The following is a 15,344-nucleotide window of genomic DNA, read 5'->3' on the forward strand; positions in this document are numbered from 1 at the left end:
TCGCAGGAGGATCAGGATTAGAGTTTGAAAAAACATGCAGTAAATTTAGGCCTCACTCACAATAGAAAAGTGTGATTGTAAATGTCTCTGTCCTACTCTTCATCTCTAACCTTCACAGCCTTACTCTATTTATTTTCAGTGAATTATTGCACTGTAATCAGGATCAGTCTCTTAACATTATTATTCCAATACATGTGTAAAGTTGCTGATTTACAGTATATTATAATGTAGAGAGGCTGGCAGTGTGCAGAGAAAAAATATTGCATACATACATTTAAGAAAATTGGGGCCTAAATTCTGTCCCTTCAGTAGTCTAGTTTCTCTGACTGCAGATAAGGAGTAAAAGATTGGCCATAAATGAATACATGCACACTTAGTTCGACCTTGCATGAGAGGAAAAGCTATACCTTTTTTTAAATTGAGTTTGAGACTAAACCTTTAATTTCCAGATTAAGATCACAGGACCCAGGCGAGGCCAAATAAAACCTGATGAAAACCACCGTAGAGGACAAATTAAGTATAAAAACAGGATTTATTTTCTTGGTACTAAATAAACAGTTGCACAGTGAGTTGTAAAGAGAAAACATCACCTCACACAGATTTTCAGGTGAATGTTCCCATGCTGCCATCTAGTGGTGTTACTGAGTTACAGCAATGCAGCACAGTCCATGCTAAGATGTAAAGGTCCACTCTTCCAATTTACATGATTGTCAAATCATGTAGAGTACCACTCAGCCGGTGTGTGTTACAGTTGTATAATGTCTTCTGTGGTTCTGGAGAGGGTTTATAAAGTCTGAGAAAATGAATCAAATGACATTACTTTAATCTCATTTTCAGCTTAAGGACTGCAAATCTTGATCAGAAAGTCTATGATAATAACTGGGGGTCATTTATCAGGCAGGGAGGGTCTAATGAAAAATCTTATCACTGTGCATTATGGGAAATGTAGGCTTTTTTTGGAAGATTTTGATCATAGGTCACATGTGGCCACTTAAAAAAATTAATTACCTAAATGTTTATATTATCTTTGGGTTTCTGGCAGGTTTCATTCTCAATTTTTAGAATCCTATCAGTAGTAAAATAAACAGTGTTTATTCTTTATTATTTATTTTATGAACAATCAGTGTGAAAACATCTATCTTGTCCATGTGTGAGACAGGTGCATTCTTCCTTTTATCTCCCAATGGACTCACTGTCATCTGCTCCCTTTAAGAAGTCTATTTACAGGTCATATAACACCACTTTTTGAAAAATATATTAATATTTACATTATATTTTGGTTCCTGACAGATTTCTTTCTCAATTTTTAGAATCATATCGATGGCAAAATATACATTTTGTAATTTTTATATATGAACAAGCAGTGTGAAGACATACACAAGTGAGTTTAGTACATGAATGCAAAACCATATAACCCTAACTGTATAAAAAGGGATATAACCATGAATGTCAAAATACACAAATATTCTGTTTCATATATACAAAATATACAGTATCAATTATTTAGTGTGGATCAGTGAATATAGACTGCATCTGTTCTGCATCTTTGCTTGAAATGAAAAGAATAAAAACTGTACTTTTTGCATGTTTCAATGCAAAAAGAAAAAAAAAGAATTTTACATTAGGTGCATGCTTTTGATCTAACCTTACTCAAACAGTTAAATATGTTGTTGAAGCTTGTCATGCAGTCATGACAGAGACTTTCTGGAAACTCCTAGAGACGATGCGAGTGTTGCTGCTGTGTGAGAAAGTGGCCATCAGCAGTTTAGTGCCAGGTGAAGTGGCCATGATGGAAACCTTCTTCTCTATCTTCCTACCCGGCTGCAGGAGCACCAGTCTGGGAAAGGGGAGAAGAAGAATCTTCATCTTTCCAAATTTTAGCTCTCACAGACACACACAAGATGTCTTCAGAACAGCCCCGAAACAGTCTGGAAAATCACTGCTTTGCACAAGAGCAGGTAATAATAGTGGAAAATGAATAAAGGGGGAAATTGGTAGGAGATTTTCTGTCCCACAGCAAAAATTATCATAAAATATCTGTGTGTGTGGGTGATGAGTGATGATTAATACCACCAATTATTCAACAAATACTTTGCCAGGTACAGAGATTTTTCTGGCTCCCAGAGCTCAGTTTCTGCCCTTTCTAAGGCCAAAAAAAGCAAATGCCAAATCAGTTTTGTTGTTCCAGTATTCAACATGGTGATGTATTACCTCTTCACCAGATATTTCTGTAGAATATTTTATCTAATTAGCAAGCTTATTCCTATCCAGGGTGAAAATTTTGCTTCATTGTCTGTGCCAATAAAAAGCCACCATTGCTCCAGCCGAAGAGGGAAATAGAACCAAACCAGGAAAGTTTTCATTGACAAAGTTTCTGCGGTTAAAGTCATAAGAGAAACAGCAGAGGAGAACAAGTGGAGATGGGAGAGGATCATTAACACGATAAATGAGGAAACAACAGAAAAATGAAAGTATGGAATATTAAAATTTACTGAAATGAAATACTGGAAAATTTTATGATGCCATGGTGGAGTGCTTTCCATACTTATGAGGCTTAGCTCCTCTAACAGTTTATGACCTCATCACAACCATCACACAATGTGGACCCACCAAATTACAGTCAAAGAAAAAGAAAAAGTGCATTAATTATTTGACATCTACTACAAAAACTCCAAGTAAACTCCAGTGCTACTCAGCACTGAACAAACAATACCAAGTGGCAGATTATCTGGGAAGTGAAAAATTTGCACTAAATACAGACTAAGTGACCACAATCTGATTATTGAAACTGGTCAATCCAGACAAACCTGGCAACCCAGAGAAAAGTAAGTTCTGCCAACAAGTGGTAGAGACAGAGCAACACTTCCTGCAGCCTGTATAAAGACAGAGAAACCAAATATGGATGTAGCAACAATATATTCCTGCTGCTGTAAAAACATACCTGACAGCATTCCCAGACCACATTCCTCATATACCTAAACCACAGAACATGTTCCCTTCCCAGCTCAAACATTCAAGAAAGATTTGTGCGGGCGTGACACTGGAATGTGACCGAGGGACAGATTGCAACTTTAACACGTCCACTGCTCTTTAGAGCCGTACAAACAAAAGCCTGTGACTTGAGAGTGATGATACTTTGTTTTTCTTGTAGTCAACTGGAAACAGACTTACCTGGCCTCATGCTTGTGCTGTAACAAGCCAGATCCCTCCACGGTCAGCACAGCTCCATTCAGAGGCTTGGTAAACATGTTGGTGAAGGAGACCCGGGCTGTGTGCTCCTTCTTTAACTGGATGCTGTCCCCTCCTTCGATCTGTGGGAAAGCCATGGTTACACAATGACGACCAAACCATCAATGATCAACACTAACACCTTCAAGTAGCATTTTTTTCAAAAGATGAAAAAAAATACTGTTTTAAAGCAGCACAGATTACTTTTTCTGAGGTTACTGTCATTTGATAAATTTCTTGTTTCTATTTTGTTTCCACAGGAAGTGAAAGTGGAAGCTCATGTTTGTGTGCATTCATTCTCCCAGCAGACAGAAAAACTTGCTATTTTGGCTGACAGGAAACTAGTTGGGGCCATGCATGGATGTATAAAGAGAACTGGATACAGGATCCAGGCTTTGAAGAAAATTTGACATAGCGGCCAAACCGTGTAATTACAACGTCACATGATGCACACTGGCCCAAAAAGACTTTTTCCCATAGACTTACATTGTGAAAAAGACGTCTGTAAATCAGCGGATACATTTTTCTGAGTGTCACAACCCCAACGAAATGACTTTTCTCACTATCAGAATTAAATCTGTTCGGTCTGATCACATTTCAAAAGCCTAGAAGAGCCACATGATTGAATTGTTTTATCCCCATTCAAGTTAGCCGGAGGGCTAAACTGGAAGTAGCCGGCTCGGCCAGCAAAAGTCACTTGTGTGCATGCTCTATGGGCCGCACAATGCGGAAGATCCGGGTACTCTTTCATACCGGGAAGTCGATTTTTTATTGCTTCATGCGCCACTGAGCAACTTTCATTGGAATGAACGGGGCCCCGTGTCCGACGCTGTATCCAGTTCTTGTTATACATCCATGGGGCCATGCTCTTGAACTTTACTGCAGCATTTGATGTCATTGGCTATAATATTCTTACAAGCTAAAATGTTATGGTTTTTCACCTCACGCTCTTTTTTGAATGAGGAGTAAAGTTGGCAGAACAAAGTCGAGTATTTTTCAACCTTCTCAAATGCAAAAAAAAATATAAAATAAAAAATCAGTGTTGCGTGGTTCCACAAGGGAGTTGCTTGGGTCCACTTTTATTTCCAATTTCTATAAATGATTTACCATGTGTTGTTAAAAATGTTCTGTTCTGTGCTTCAACAACATTAGCAAAGCTGAGAGACAATCTATACGTTGAGTTACATACTATTACTAAATGGGTTTGAATGAACCAAATAGTAAAGACGATTCCCAAAACTAAACATATTGCTTTTGGTACTTGCTAAAGCTACTTCACTCAGTTCGTCTATAGTTGGGACATCAGCTGAGCAGGTCACAAAGACAAATTATTGGGTGTTAAATCATATAATTTACTGTCTTGTTCTGATCAGATTGGGAATATTGTTCCCTGGATGGGAAAGGACAATGTTTTTTCAAGGAAATGTTCAGCAAATTTTCCATCTTCTGTTGTGAGTGTTGTTGTGTGTTGTGAGTCTGTTGTGTTGGGAGTATTGTGCAGTCATTTGGTCAAGTGCTGTTGAGAAACATTAAAACTGCACAGAACAGAGCAGCCATTAGTTTTTTACCATTATTTCCATGCTAATGTGTGTGTGATACATAAACAATTATCAGTGCTCACAGCGGAGACTAAATTAAAATGTAGTCTTCAGTCTCCTGAAATAATAAAGCAGAATTCTTTTGTAAAAAATGTGTATGTACTGGTTCTTCTCACAGGTATAATACATGTCTGGTCATCTGGTTGGGCCATATTCACAAACAAATTGAAACAAAAATGGATGATTGAAAAAAATAACATCTATGTGAATAGATGTTATTTTTAGTTACTGTTTTTGGAACCTTTTTATCATCTATATTTTTTTCTTCTATCTATTTTGAACAATTAATTTTTTGTTTTCATTGTACATACATTGTTCTAGTGTCTACCTTACTATAGTAATTATGGTACATATATTAAATTTTTTTTTTGTTTTTTTTGTTTTTTTTATTCTTCTATTGTTATATGGACTCCTGGACCCCCAGGAAGGCTAGCAACCACTTTGTGGAGGCTAATGGGGATCCAAATAAGGAGTAAAGAATATGTTTTCTGGTGAGTCCATTGCCTTTGGTTATTAGATTTAGGTCACAAAACTATGTTGCAGAGATGCACAGAGAGCAGGGATTAAAGCTGAATCCTTCTGCCTTTGCTCTTCATTAAACTTCATCTTGTCATATGCAACTGACACTCATGAAAGAGATCAAAGTGAACAAAGATGAGGTAGAAAAAATAAAGGAGGAAAACTCTAAATAATGCATTTGTAATACTTTGTGAGCTGAACAGTAGGGAGGCTGGATGCAGCTGTACCTCTATGGTTATCTGTGGTGAACCGATATTGAACTCCTGTGTATCCAGGACTCTCTCCTTTGTCCTCACGTCCTTTATCACCACTGCCAGGTTCACAATGTCATCACCTGCCAGGACTGACTCATATTCAGAGGGAGGGATGTCATGGTAGAGTCTCAAAACTGCAGAGAATGTAAAGGAAGTGTAAAAATGAACATGAGAAAAACAAATCAAACAGAAGGTGCAAATATCCCATAGTGCTAGCTTTAATCAGTTGATATTAGATTTACTCAAATATATATACTGTAATAACTTTCAGCAGCATGAGGATGGACCACAACTTTATAGTAAGACCTTAATGTTTAAAGGGGCCCTCCAGTGATTTAGTAATGTCCTTCCATGAAATTGGTGGTGACAGAATTGATGCATCAGAAGTTCTGACTCTTAATATCCCTTTAAGATTTTGTAAAATTTTCATATTAAACAGTAATATAGTTGTGACCAAATCTATAACAGGTCATGAAACAATACAGTAAATATTACTAAAAATCAAATACTATTGAATGAAGAAACCCAACAACAGTGCCAGAGACTGTACATACTGTATTCATACTTTCTGTAAATCATTAACGTCTTGATATTTAGAGACCTGCAGGGCTCCTCACCTTCATGCGGCTGTATGTGCACCTGTTTGTGTGTTTTCCAGAAGGTCTCCACCTGGCTGCTGTTATACTCTTTCAGCTGAGCGTTCAGATGTTCCATCAGGACCCTGGGGCTGCTTGAATGGTTTATGACCATCACACACATGTTGATGTTCTCGCCCACTAACGGTACCCTATCTAGGGTTAGGGACACTTCCAAACTGGGTGACATTCCTCCAGGAGATGAAAGGGAGAGTTTTGTTTAATTCAAGTAAACTGATAAGATTGAATAAATCTGAATAAAACAGACAAACAATAAAAACAGATAAACTGAAGATTGTTTCATGTGAAAGATATACTTTTACTATTGGTGCACATTTTGTATGTTTACACTTAGTCCTTGTACACATTGGATTTTGTGTGTTGATACCCCTTCTAATTTATGGTTTCAGCTGCATAAAATCAATCAGCCATGCAATCTTCATTGACAAACATTTGCAGTTGAATGGCTCCCACTCAGTCAGTTTGTTGGATTTCAACGTTAACTGCCGTTATTGTGAGGTGGAAACGACAATGCTCCCTGTCAAGCTCCAAACTACCTCAGGACAACAACTGTTGTTCAGGAGCTTCATGACACTGGTTTCCATGGCTGAGCAGTGGCACAAAAGATCATCATATGCAATGCAAAGCATCGGCTAAGTGGTGTAAAACACAACACCACTGATCCGAGAAAAAGTGGAAATGTGTTGTCTGTGGTGATCAGTCACCCTTTACTGCTGTGTCTGGCAGTCTAGTGGAGGAATCTGGGTTTGGCAGATGCCAGGAGAACGCTACCTGGCTGAATGCATAATGTCAGCTATAAAGTGGAGGAGGAATAATGGTCTGGGGCTGTGTTTTTACAGTTTGGGCTAGGCCCCTTAGTTCCATTTAAGGGAAATCTCAAGACACAGCATAAATATACATCTAAAATGTAGCTGCTTATTGGCACATACTAATATTACTACTACTAATATAATATATATAATAACATATTACCAATGCACATGCATATCACCAATGCATTTTTTTTTTTTTGTAAAATTAATGCCAGTGGAAATCGAACCTTCTGACAGTGTTAGTATCTTGCAATGTTAGTATTTTGCAGGCAAAACATCAATACAATATATCCTGTAACATTGGGGAAATAAATCAAAACAGTGACTTAACATAGTATTACCTGTTTCACATTTTGGTCTACTGGAAATAGGACATGTCATAAAAATAAGGGAGATTTTGTAATGAAAAAGCAAATGTTACTTTTTTTTTAAGAGAACAATAATCTGGCACATTGACATGCAAAATCAGTGGCATGTCCCTTTAAGGTTATGTAACTGTTTTGTGTCTAACAGTAATATAATTGTGACTGAGCCTATCAGCAGGTCATGAAACAATACAGCTCATGGCCATGATACATATCCAATCTGACTCACTGAAGAAGTTTATGTGAGCTACACACAGGTTTATTGTTAATGGTAAAACTAAAATGAATTACTGTTAAAAGGAAAATATAATACGGTGGTCTTGGTTCGTCCCACTGACAACAACATTGCAGAGCACAACCATTTAAATATGTTGTTTGATTTTAGTGTCAATGTAAGATATTTAAAATATGATATAAAGTCCATTTTAGTCACCATAGCAAGTTCAAAACATGTAATATTTGACCTCTGACCTCACTGTTGAGGCAACTGCAAGATATAGCACATGTACACAACAGAGGCAGCTGTTTGGACTTTTAATCAAGCTAAACAGAACTAATATGTCAAGCATTTTTGGTTGGTTGAAACAAACACATTACACAAAAAGAGCGTATCATTACAACTCTAATGTGTGCATATTCCCTGGTCCTAATGATCAGTGCAAGCTTAAATGCGTTCAGACTAAAAATGAAAATGAAAATGTTTCACATATTACAAAGTTGTGGTCTTAAACAACTTGCTTTGGTGGGACAAATAAAATATTTTGAATTGATTTGACCTGAATACTGAATCCCTAGAATTTCAAGTGTTAGTGGTGACGCAAAACAAGGATGTTATGAGGAGAATTGTGAATGAATGAATAAGGGAGTTATTTCAGACACATCACGAATATGCAGCCTAAAATACTTTAATCTATAGTTCTTTATTTGCACATACTAATGTTTATATTACTGCTACTAAGCATGTTACTTCTAATTAGCATATACATTTTAGCAGAGCTGGTGCTAGTGGGAATTGTACCCATGACTATGATAGTGTTATTACCTCGCAGTGGCACACACCTAAATATGTCCTGTGGCATTGTGAACATGAAGCTATGTTTGATTTGTGAGCAGTATGAGCAGTATGAAAGCTTACCTTCTCTACCTTCCCAGGTACCAGAATTCTTTAGAGAATATGAGGCAGATAATGCTTCAATAAAAGTGAGAAAGATTTTGTCATGAAAAAGCAACACGATTACATTACAATGGCAAAATCCACAACAGTTCATAAAGTAGATGAATAAAAGGATATTTTTCAGAGAAATAAAAAGCTGGTCAGAGTCTGTCTTAAAATAAAATATACAATGCACTGCCTATTGATCCTTGAATTATTTGGTAACTGGTTTAGGTTTCAAGAAAAGCAGCCAAGTTTTTTCAGGTTGAAAATCAGAAACAAGGTCCAATCATTTGTCTAATAAGATGTATTTTGGTGCACTTATTTATGTTTGCATGAAGAAAGGAGGGTGAAGATGCTTTGTCATGAAGCCACTGACCTGTGTGCGTTGACATTCTTTGAGTGACTGCTGTTCGCTCTCCTTAAAAAATCATAAGAAAATGGGAAGAAAAACTTTAGTCAGAAAACACCCTACTCCTTCTGTCTGTACATATTGCATTTGAATCATGCTCTCACTGCAAAAAATGGCTTTTTTTTACAGTGTATCTGACCTTTTTCTTTATGAATCTTTCTTTTATCTCTCTCTCTGACAAGCCTCAAGCCAACAAAAGATTCTGTATTTTTCGTTCTCTTGTAAGTCTGCGTCAGATTCTCCGGTCTGTCTGAGCCGATGCCCTTGGTGTAGATCAACTGTCCCACCGACTCAGTGTCCACCATCCTCCCCACCACCAGACCGTCACGCACGATCAGCCGTATGACGTCAGCGTCAACAGAGGCATAGATGAACGAGGTGTCAAATGGGGCGCCGAGGCAATGTTTCTGGACAGCAACTACTGGGCAAGGGCCACAGCAGTATATCCCTACAGAGAAAGATGTGTTTGTTGTTACATACTAGTTAGTTATCAGTCACTAATAAGTCACCTTATCCGTTATTTTCCACTCTATGTAACATTTACTCAAGAGGGTAGCTCTCATGTCACGTTCAGTTTAGATCAAGCACATCTAGCAAGGTAGGTGTTTTCTGTCACAAATTTTAAATCATTACTTTCAGAAAGTTAAAAAAAAAAAAATCCCACCTGCACTCCTCTCCTGCGGGGTTGCGTCCACTACCTGCCAGCCGTCAAACCCTTCACCAAGGTCTGGTCTTCTCATCCAGCACTCCACCCACACATGGAAGTTCCTGTAAGAGGACAGATGCACACACATATACAAACACTCAAGAAATGAGTAAGCGTGCACCAATAAACAAAGACATGAGACAGAGACATCAACATGAAAAAAGGTCAAAACTTGCGAGACAAACACACCCAAGTAAAAATATGACCAGGGTGTTGACAGTCAGGCCTCCATTATTCTCCAGATTCATATGTTCATGTGAAACAGTCAGAATTATTTAGGGTACTGTTAAAATAACAATATAACGAACTGAAAAAAGAAATACAGTGCTTCATAATGTATAGTTCAGTTTTAAGGTAATCTGCCAGATTATCCTGACTGTTAAGCAAGTAAAAGATAAACTGTTATCTTTGTGGTTTGAGATCAAGAGACACCAACCAAATGCTGTCCTTTGACAGGCCAAGCTTCTCCCCTCTGCTTGTGTAAAGCTCTTCAATTTTCAGGCTGCCATCACCATCATGGGCTGCGTTAAAAACTGTCACCACCCTGGAAGGAATCCCCAGCACTCTCATCACTGAAAAAAAAGGTCAGTCCTGAAAGCTAGATAGACCAGGATTTAGAAATCACTTTTAGGCCTGAACCGTTCAGCCTGCTTAGTAAAAATATAAAAGACAACTTAATAACTTAATAATGTATTAATACCAATTTCTAGTCTTATGGTGACATATTAAAGAGTCAGTTCACACTTTAATACATCAGCAAAGACACAAACTATGTACTGAAACCTTTGAGCACTTTCTACTCTCTGTAAACGCTGCTGGACTCAGATGTCACCTATGAATTCTGGCATAAATACATTCTCTTTGAAGTACCTGTACAGAGGACAGATGCAAAGACCCAGCACTGCCCATAGCGCACAGGCCTGCAGTTGGATGAAGCCCAGCGGTGAAGGATGTCCGCGCTGCTGCTCCACTCTGTAGGTGTGACACCACCTTTGTAGCTGCCCTGCCACTTCCCCACCAGAATGCCCATGTCGTCATTACAGTTCACCTTGGACAGGAGCAGATACATTACTGACTTTTCTTTCATTACTTTGTAAATGCAGAGATCATTCTGGCACATACATATTTGTGTCTTATGTCTTACCATAGCACAGACCACCCTGCTGAGGTAGACGGGGTCTGCTCGTAGAATGTAGTCTCTGTGGGTGTTACTGAGATGCTGTGGGCTGACCTGCAGGAGCTTCAGGCATGCCTCTAGGACCCCAGGCTCATACTGCACACAGATATGGACTGTATTCTTAACTGCAAACTAGAAAATGCATTTCCTGCGGAAAATGTGTGTGAATGCAGACAGCTGAAATAAATAAAATGCTACAGACTTTTCCCCCATCCCCATCTGTACAATTTTGCTGAATTTGGTTACCATGAAATATTACCTTTAAGAGATATGAGAGAGAGCGAACAAGTAGTATAGTGGTGTCTCACTAATGGCCACAAGGAGAGTCTATTGGTGCCATGCTTCAATATGCTGTGCACAATCTTATGGAGAATCTGTGTACCAAGTTTTGTTTTATTAAAGACAGCAGAATTGTAGAAATATCATGTTATAATATTATAGTAGCACCCGCTGTGGGTAGAATTGTATCAAATGTACTCACTTGTGTAGTGTGGCTGTATGTACAACATTCCCAAATTTGGTTGCTATCGTATTTAGCATTGCAGAGTTATGGCCCATTAAGTGCATCAGGCCTCACCTTCAAAAATTTGGTAACAAAATACAGACAAACGGTAAGTAATACCCAAACACAAACTCATATGTTTTGTTTGGGGTCATCTAAATATGGTATGTACCAAGTTTGGTGAAGATTAGATGAAATATGTGCCAACAGAAACAAAAAATGTGTTTACCAAAAAATCCAAAATGGTACAAAATTTTTCCATTCTTAGCCAAAATGTAAAACACGTAATAACTGACCACATGGTGGCGCTATTGGTACCATGTTTAATATGTTAAGTGTTTCCACATGGAACACCTGTCCGTGTTGTATAAATACTTTAGCACTTTTAATTTTTGAGATATTAACTTTCAAACACTCCTCCCATTGACTTTCCATTACATATTTTAATATTTGAAAAAATTATATAAAATCACTGGAATATGCTAGAAAGAAGAAACGTTATAGAATAAATGTCCTTAAAGAGTTGAACATTTTTACATTTGAATGGTTTCTGTAGCAGAAAGTATGCAGAAGTAGTTAGCAATCGAAAAACACCCAGAGGAATAATAATAAAGCTCTCAGCATTCACACCAATAAGGCTTTTTATACATGACCCATTCATGATATTTTCATCTGTTGAGTGTCACATACCTGACCAAAAGACCAGGGCCGCTTACTAATGTTTAGATGGGTGCCCATGTAGACCAGCCCATAATCACTCTTGATATACTCTTGTATTTGGACATCCAGTGGCATGTACACTGGATCATCTGAAAAGCAATGTCAGAGTTGTGAAATGACATCTATAACAAGATAATTGCAATCCAAACAGTGAAGTATTTCTACATAGACCCACCCTTCAGCCATGGGTTGCAGAGCAGCACAAATGATCCTACTGCATAACTCCTCCTGTCCTGTATGGTCTCTATGTGGACTAGGAGGTCATACAGCGCCACTGAGGACAGAACAGGGGAGCAGACGTGGATGACGACTGACTGGGGACGCATGTTGGATGGATAGATTTTGGCTGACCAGCCTCGGGGGTCAGACCACTTGTCAGAGAACTGGACTGGTATCTTCTCTGACAGACTGCCTGCATGGTGGGAGAAAAAACTGGGAGTTTACTTAAGCCTGTAAGCATGCAAGGTAAAATGTGACCATATGTAATACCATGTAACCTAATTGCTTACAGGTCCAGTTTAAATATCAAAAGGTCCTGGATGAAGTATTTCTGTTTAATTATATTGTGTTCTGTCCTGTGTTGACCTGTTTCAGGACTGGTTCTGTCTTACTCTGTTCTGTTCTGTTCTGTCCTTTACTTTCCTCTTCTTTTCTGCTCAGTGCTGTCCTGCTCTTTCCTGTCCTGTCTTGACCCTATCCTGTCCATGTTCAGAAGTATTTTTTTAATGTCAGGAAAAGGATCCCATTTTGAATATCAACAACACATAATATTAATTCTCCAAAAAATGGGTATTGGTATGTCGATTTTGCCTTTCATTAAAAAAAAAACACCAAAATGGGTTTATTGTAAATACAGTGTTAGTTCAACATTTTAAGAAAATGCTGATTCGCTTTCTCTCCGAGAATGAGATGAGAAGATTGATACACTCTGTCGTTTGTGTTCTTAGCATGAAAACTGGAAGCTCTCTTTTAAGTGAGAAGAAAAGCCTACCAACACCTATAAAGCTAGTATTTCCCAAAATGTTGAACTATTCCTTTAAAAGGGAGACTAAGTAACTTTTGCTGAACAGCCGCAACTGTAGCCTCAAGTAAAAATTCATGGGGTCAAATGCTCCATCAAAGAATAACAGAGAGCACAAGTAAAAGATTAGCTATACAGTAAGCTAATGGACTCATTAATGTCAGTTACACAGCAATATCTATTTTACATTTGTAAACACTAGTAAAGATAAGCCTGGTCATAGCAGACCAGTGGCAAGGTAAGCAGAACCCCATAGTGTACTCAACTAAGCAAGGATGTTTTTGTTTCTTTTTGTTGCTTGTAAGACTTTTAAAAAAGTAAAAGCAAGACTTTTCTTTTCAAAAATTACACAATCTCTCTTTAAATGTGAGCAGAGTTAATGTGAGCTTTGATACCTAGCACAACCTCCAGGACTAGCCTCTCAGTCTGAAGGTTCCACAACCGGCTGCGAAACAGCAGAGTGAGTTTGAACGGTTTCCCTCGCCGCACCACCAAGTGCTCTTTACTGAGCCCCTGTGTCTCATGGAAACTGTGGTTTTCTTCAGTCTCAAAGTTGACTAACTTCAGTCGGCAGTGGTCAGTGTTAGTGTCTGGAAAAACAGATGACGTTTTATTAAAACCGCATTGATCTACAGACTGTAGAAAAAAGTTTTCACTCACAGGAAACATTGACAATGACCTATCAAACAGTAGTTGAGAAGTGAGGAGCTGATGAAAGGTGATGAGGTGAAATAAAAGGGAGAGAAGGGCAAAGGAGAGTTTTGGAGATAAAGGTCAAAGAGGCCAGTCATTCATTTTTACACCATTTACAGCACTGAATCATAGGATATCTGGCTGCTGCTGTACAGAACTACAGACAAAACAACGTATGATACTTTGTCCAGGAAAAATACAAAATTGCTATTACCTCTGCTGAGTTGTTTTTTTTCTTACACATGTTGAAAAACTATACTGCCTCTCTGTCACATACCTGTGCTAGACCATCCACTGTCACACACTGTGCTTTGCAACCATGGTATTTACACTCACAACTTAAAAATGTGTGATTTATTAGCACCTGAGGTGAGTAAAATACCTGTGATGTCAACCACTTGTTTCAACAAAGTAGTAAAAGAAATTTGGAATAATACATCATTTAAAAATACATGCATTTGATCTTGGATAGGTTTAAAAAAAGTTTGTTAGTAAATGTTTTGCCAAGCCAGTAATGAGATGAATGATAAGTTTATGTAAAATCTTAAGAACTGACATCAACACTATCAAATAAAACATTATTTAAAATCAAAGCAGTTCTATCAAATGTGATGAACAGGAAATGCACTTTTAAGCAGGATTTGCAGCGTGAACTCACCAGTGATGTTGTGTGTTGTCTGTTGCATGCAGTCCATGGTCTGACAGCAGGAGTTGCAAGTGACTGAAGGAATGACAAGAAGGCTCCAACTACTAGCTGATAAGGGACTGTCATTGTTTATGAGAGGGTGGTGCAAAACGGAGGAAGCACGTCAAGTAATTTTTTAAGCACTAGGGAGGGACTTGTGTTTTTATTTTGGTGTATGGGAGGAACATACAGCTTAAATGGTTGCATTTTGTATCTATTTTAAGTAAGTTCTTTTCTTTTCTTTGTCCCCTTAAAAGCACTTTGAACAGAATCAGGGTTGGAGTCAATTCTTTCACTTTCACTCGGTTAAACCACAGCAGTTTCATAGTATCTGTCAGCAAACATCATGTTACCACTGTATGGTGACAGGACTCAGGTCAAAACAAATCATTATGATAACACGCATAGTTCATGAGTAATAATCACCTATAAATAGTAAAATTCAAAGAGCATTAAGGGCAAAGAGGGTCATAATGTCACTCATTATCAAACATTAACAGACGACTCATGTCCATCAACATATATGCTGAAAGCAAACACACACATTTTCTTCAATAAATGCTTCTTTAGTTTGATACTGTGTTAAGTAACAAATGATTGTTCATCTACATGCACGACTTTCCATAGAAAATTGAGCACAGGACACACACTCATGATTTTTTTAATCTCTTTATACCTCCAGGTTACCATCAACAAGTCAAGTGTGACAGTAATTAATACTACCTCTTTGAAGGTTTGAATTATTGGCTTTGAAGCTGTCAGAGAGCTGTTGTTTTAACTGTTGTTTGAACACACACCCAGTGCATGAATTTCTCTAGAAAGGTGTTTACCTTGATAAACATG

At 38.0% G+C, this 15,344-nt stretch overlaps 1 protein-coding gene across 1 annotated transcript; it reads right to left on the reverse strand.

The window, feature by feature from the left end:
• Window positions 1–545: 545 nt before the first annotated feature.
• On the reverse strand, window positions 546–14,547 carry LOC137185248 (protein-glutamine gamma-glutamyltransferase 5-like). Its single transcript, XM_067593597.1, has 14 exons — window positions 14,475–14,547; window positions 13,519–13,713; window positions 12,278–12,514; window positions 12,073–12,191; window positions 10,848–10,976; window positions 10,574–10,751; window positions 10,140–10,275; window positions 9,662–9,765; window positions 9,137–9,445; window positions 8,965–9,006; window positions 6,217–6,456; window positions 5,573–5,733; window positions 3,172–3,311; window positions 546–1,837 (listed from the first exon to the last, which is right to left on the reverse strand). The coding sequence occupies exons 1-14, from the start codon at window positions 14,509–14,511 to the stop codon at window positions 1,681–1,683; spliced, it is 2,184 nt and encodes a 727-aa protein (XP_067449698.1). The 5' UTR covers window positions 14,512–14,547; the 3' UTR covers window positions 546–1,680.
• Window positions 14,548–15,344: the final 797 nt, after the last annotated feature.

Source organism: Thunnus thynnus, chromosome 6 (genome assembly GCF_963924715.1).
Source record: "Thunnus thynnus chromosome 6, fThuThy2.1, whole genome shotgun sequence".
In the NCBI taxonomy this organism is placed as follows: Eukaryota; Metazoa; Chordata; class Actinopteri; order Scombriformes; family Scombridae; genus Thunnus; species Thunnus thynnus.

Excerpts from the sequence above, each read along its gene's own strand:
- LOC137185248 (XM_067593597.1), bottom strand. The coding sequence starts at position 14,511 with ATGGACTGCATGCAACAGACAACACACAACATCACTG. Across the intron at positions 13,714-14,474 it reads GACAACACACAACATCACTG|ACACTAACACTGACCACTGC; the intron begins GTGAGTTCACGC and ends CTGTTTTTCCAG. Across the intron at positions 10,752-10,847 it reads GCAGGGTGGTCTGTGCTATG|GTGAACTGTAATGACGACAT; the intron begins GTAAGACATAAG and ends CTCCTGTCCAAG.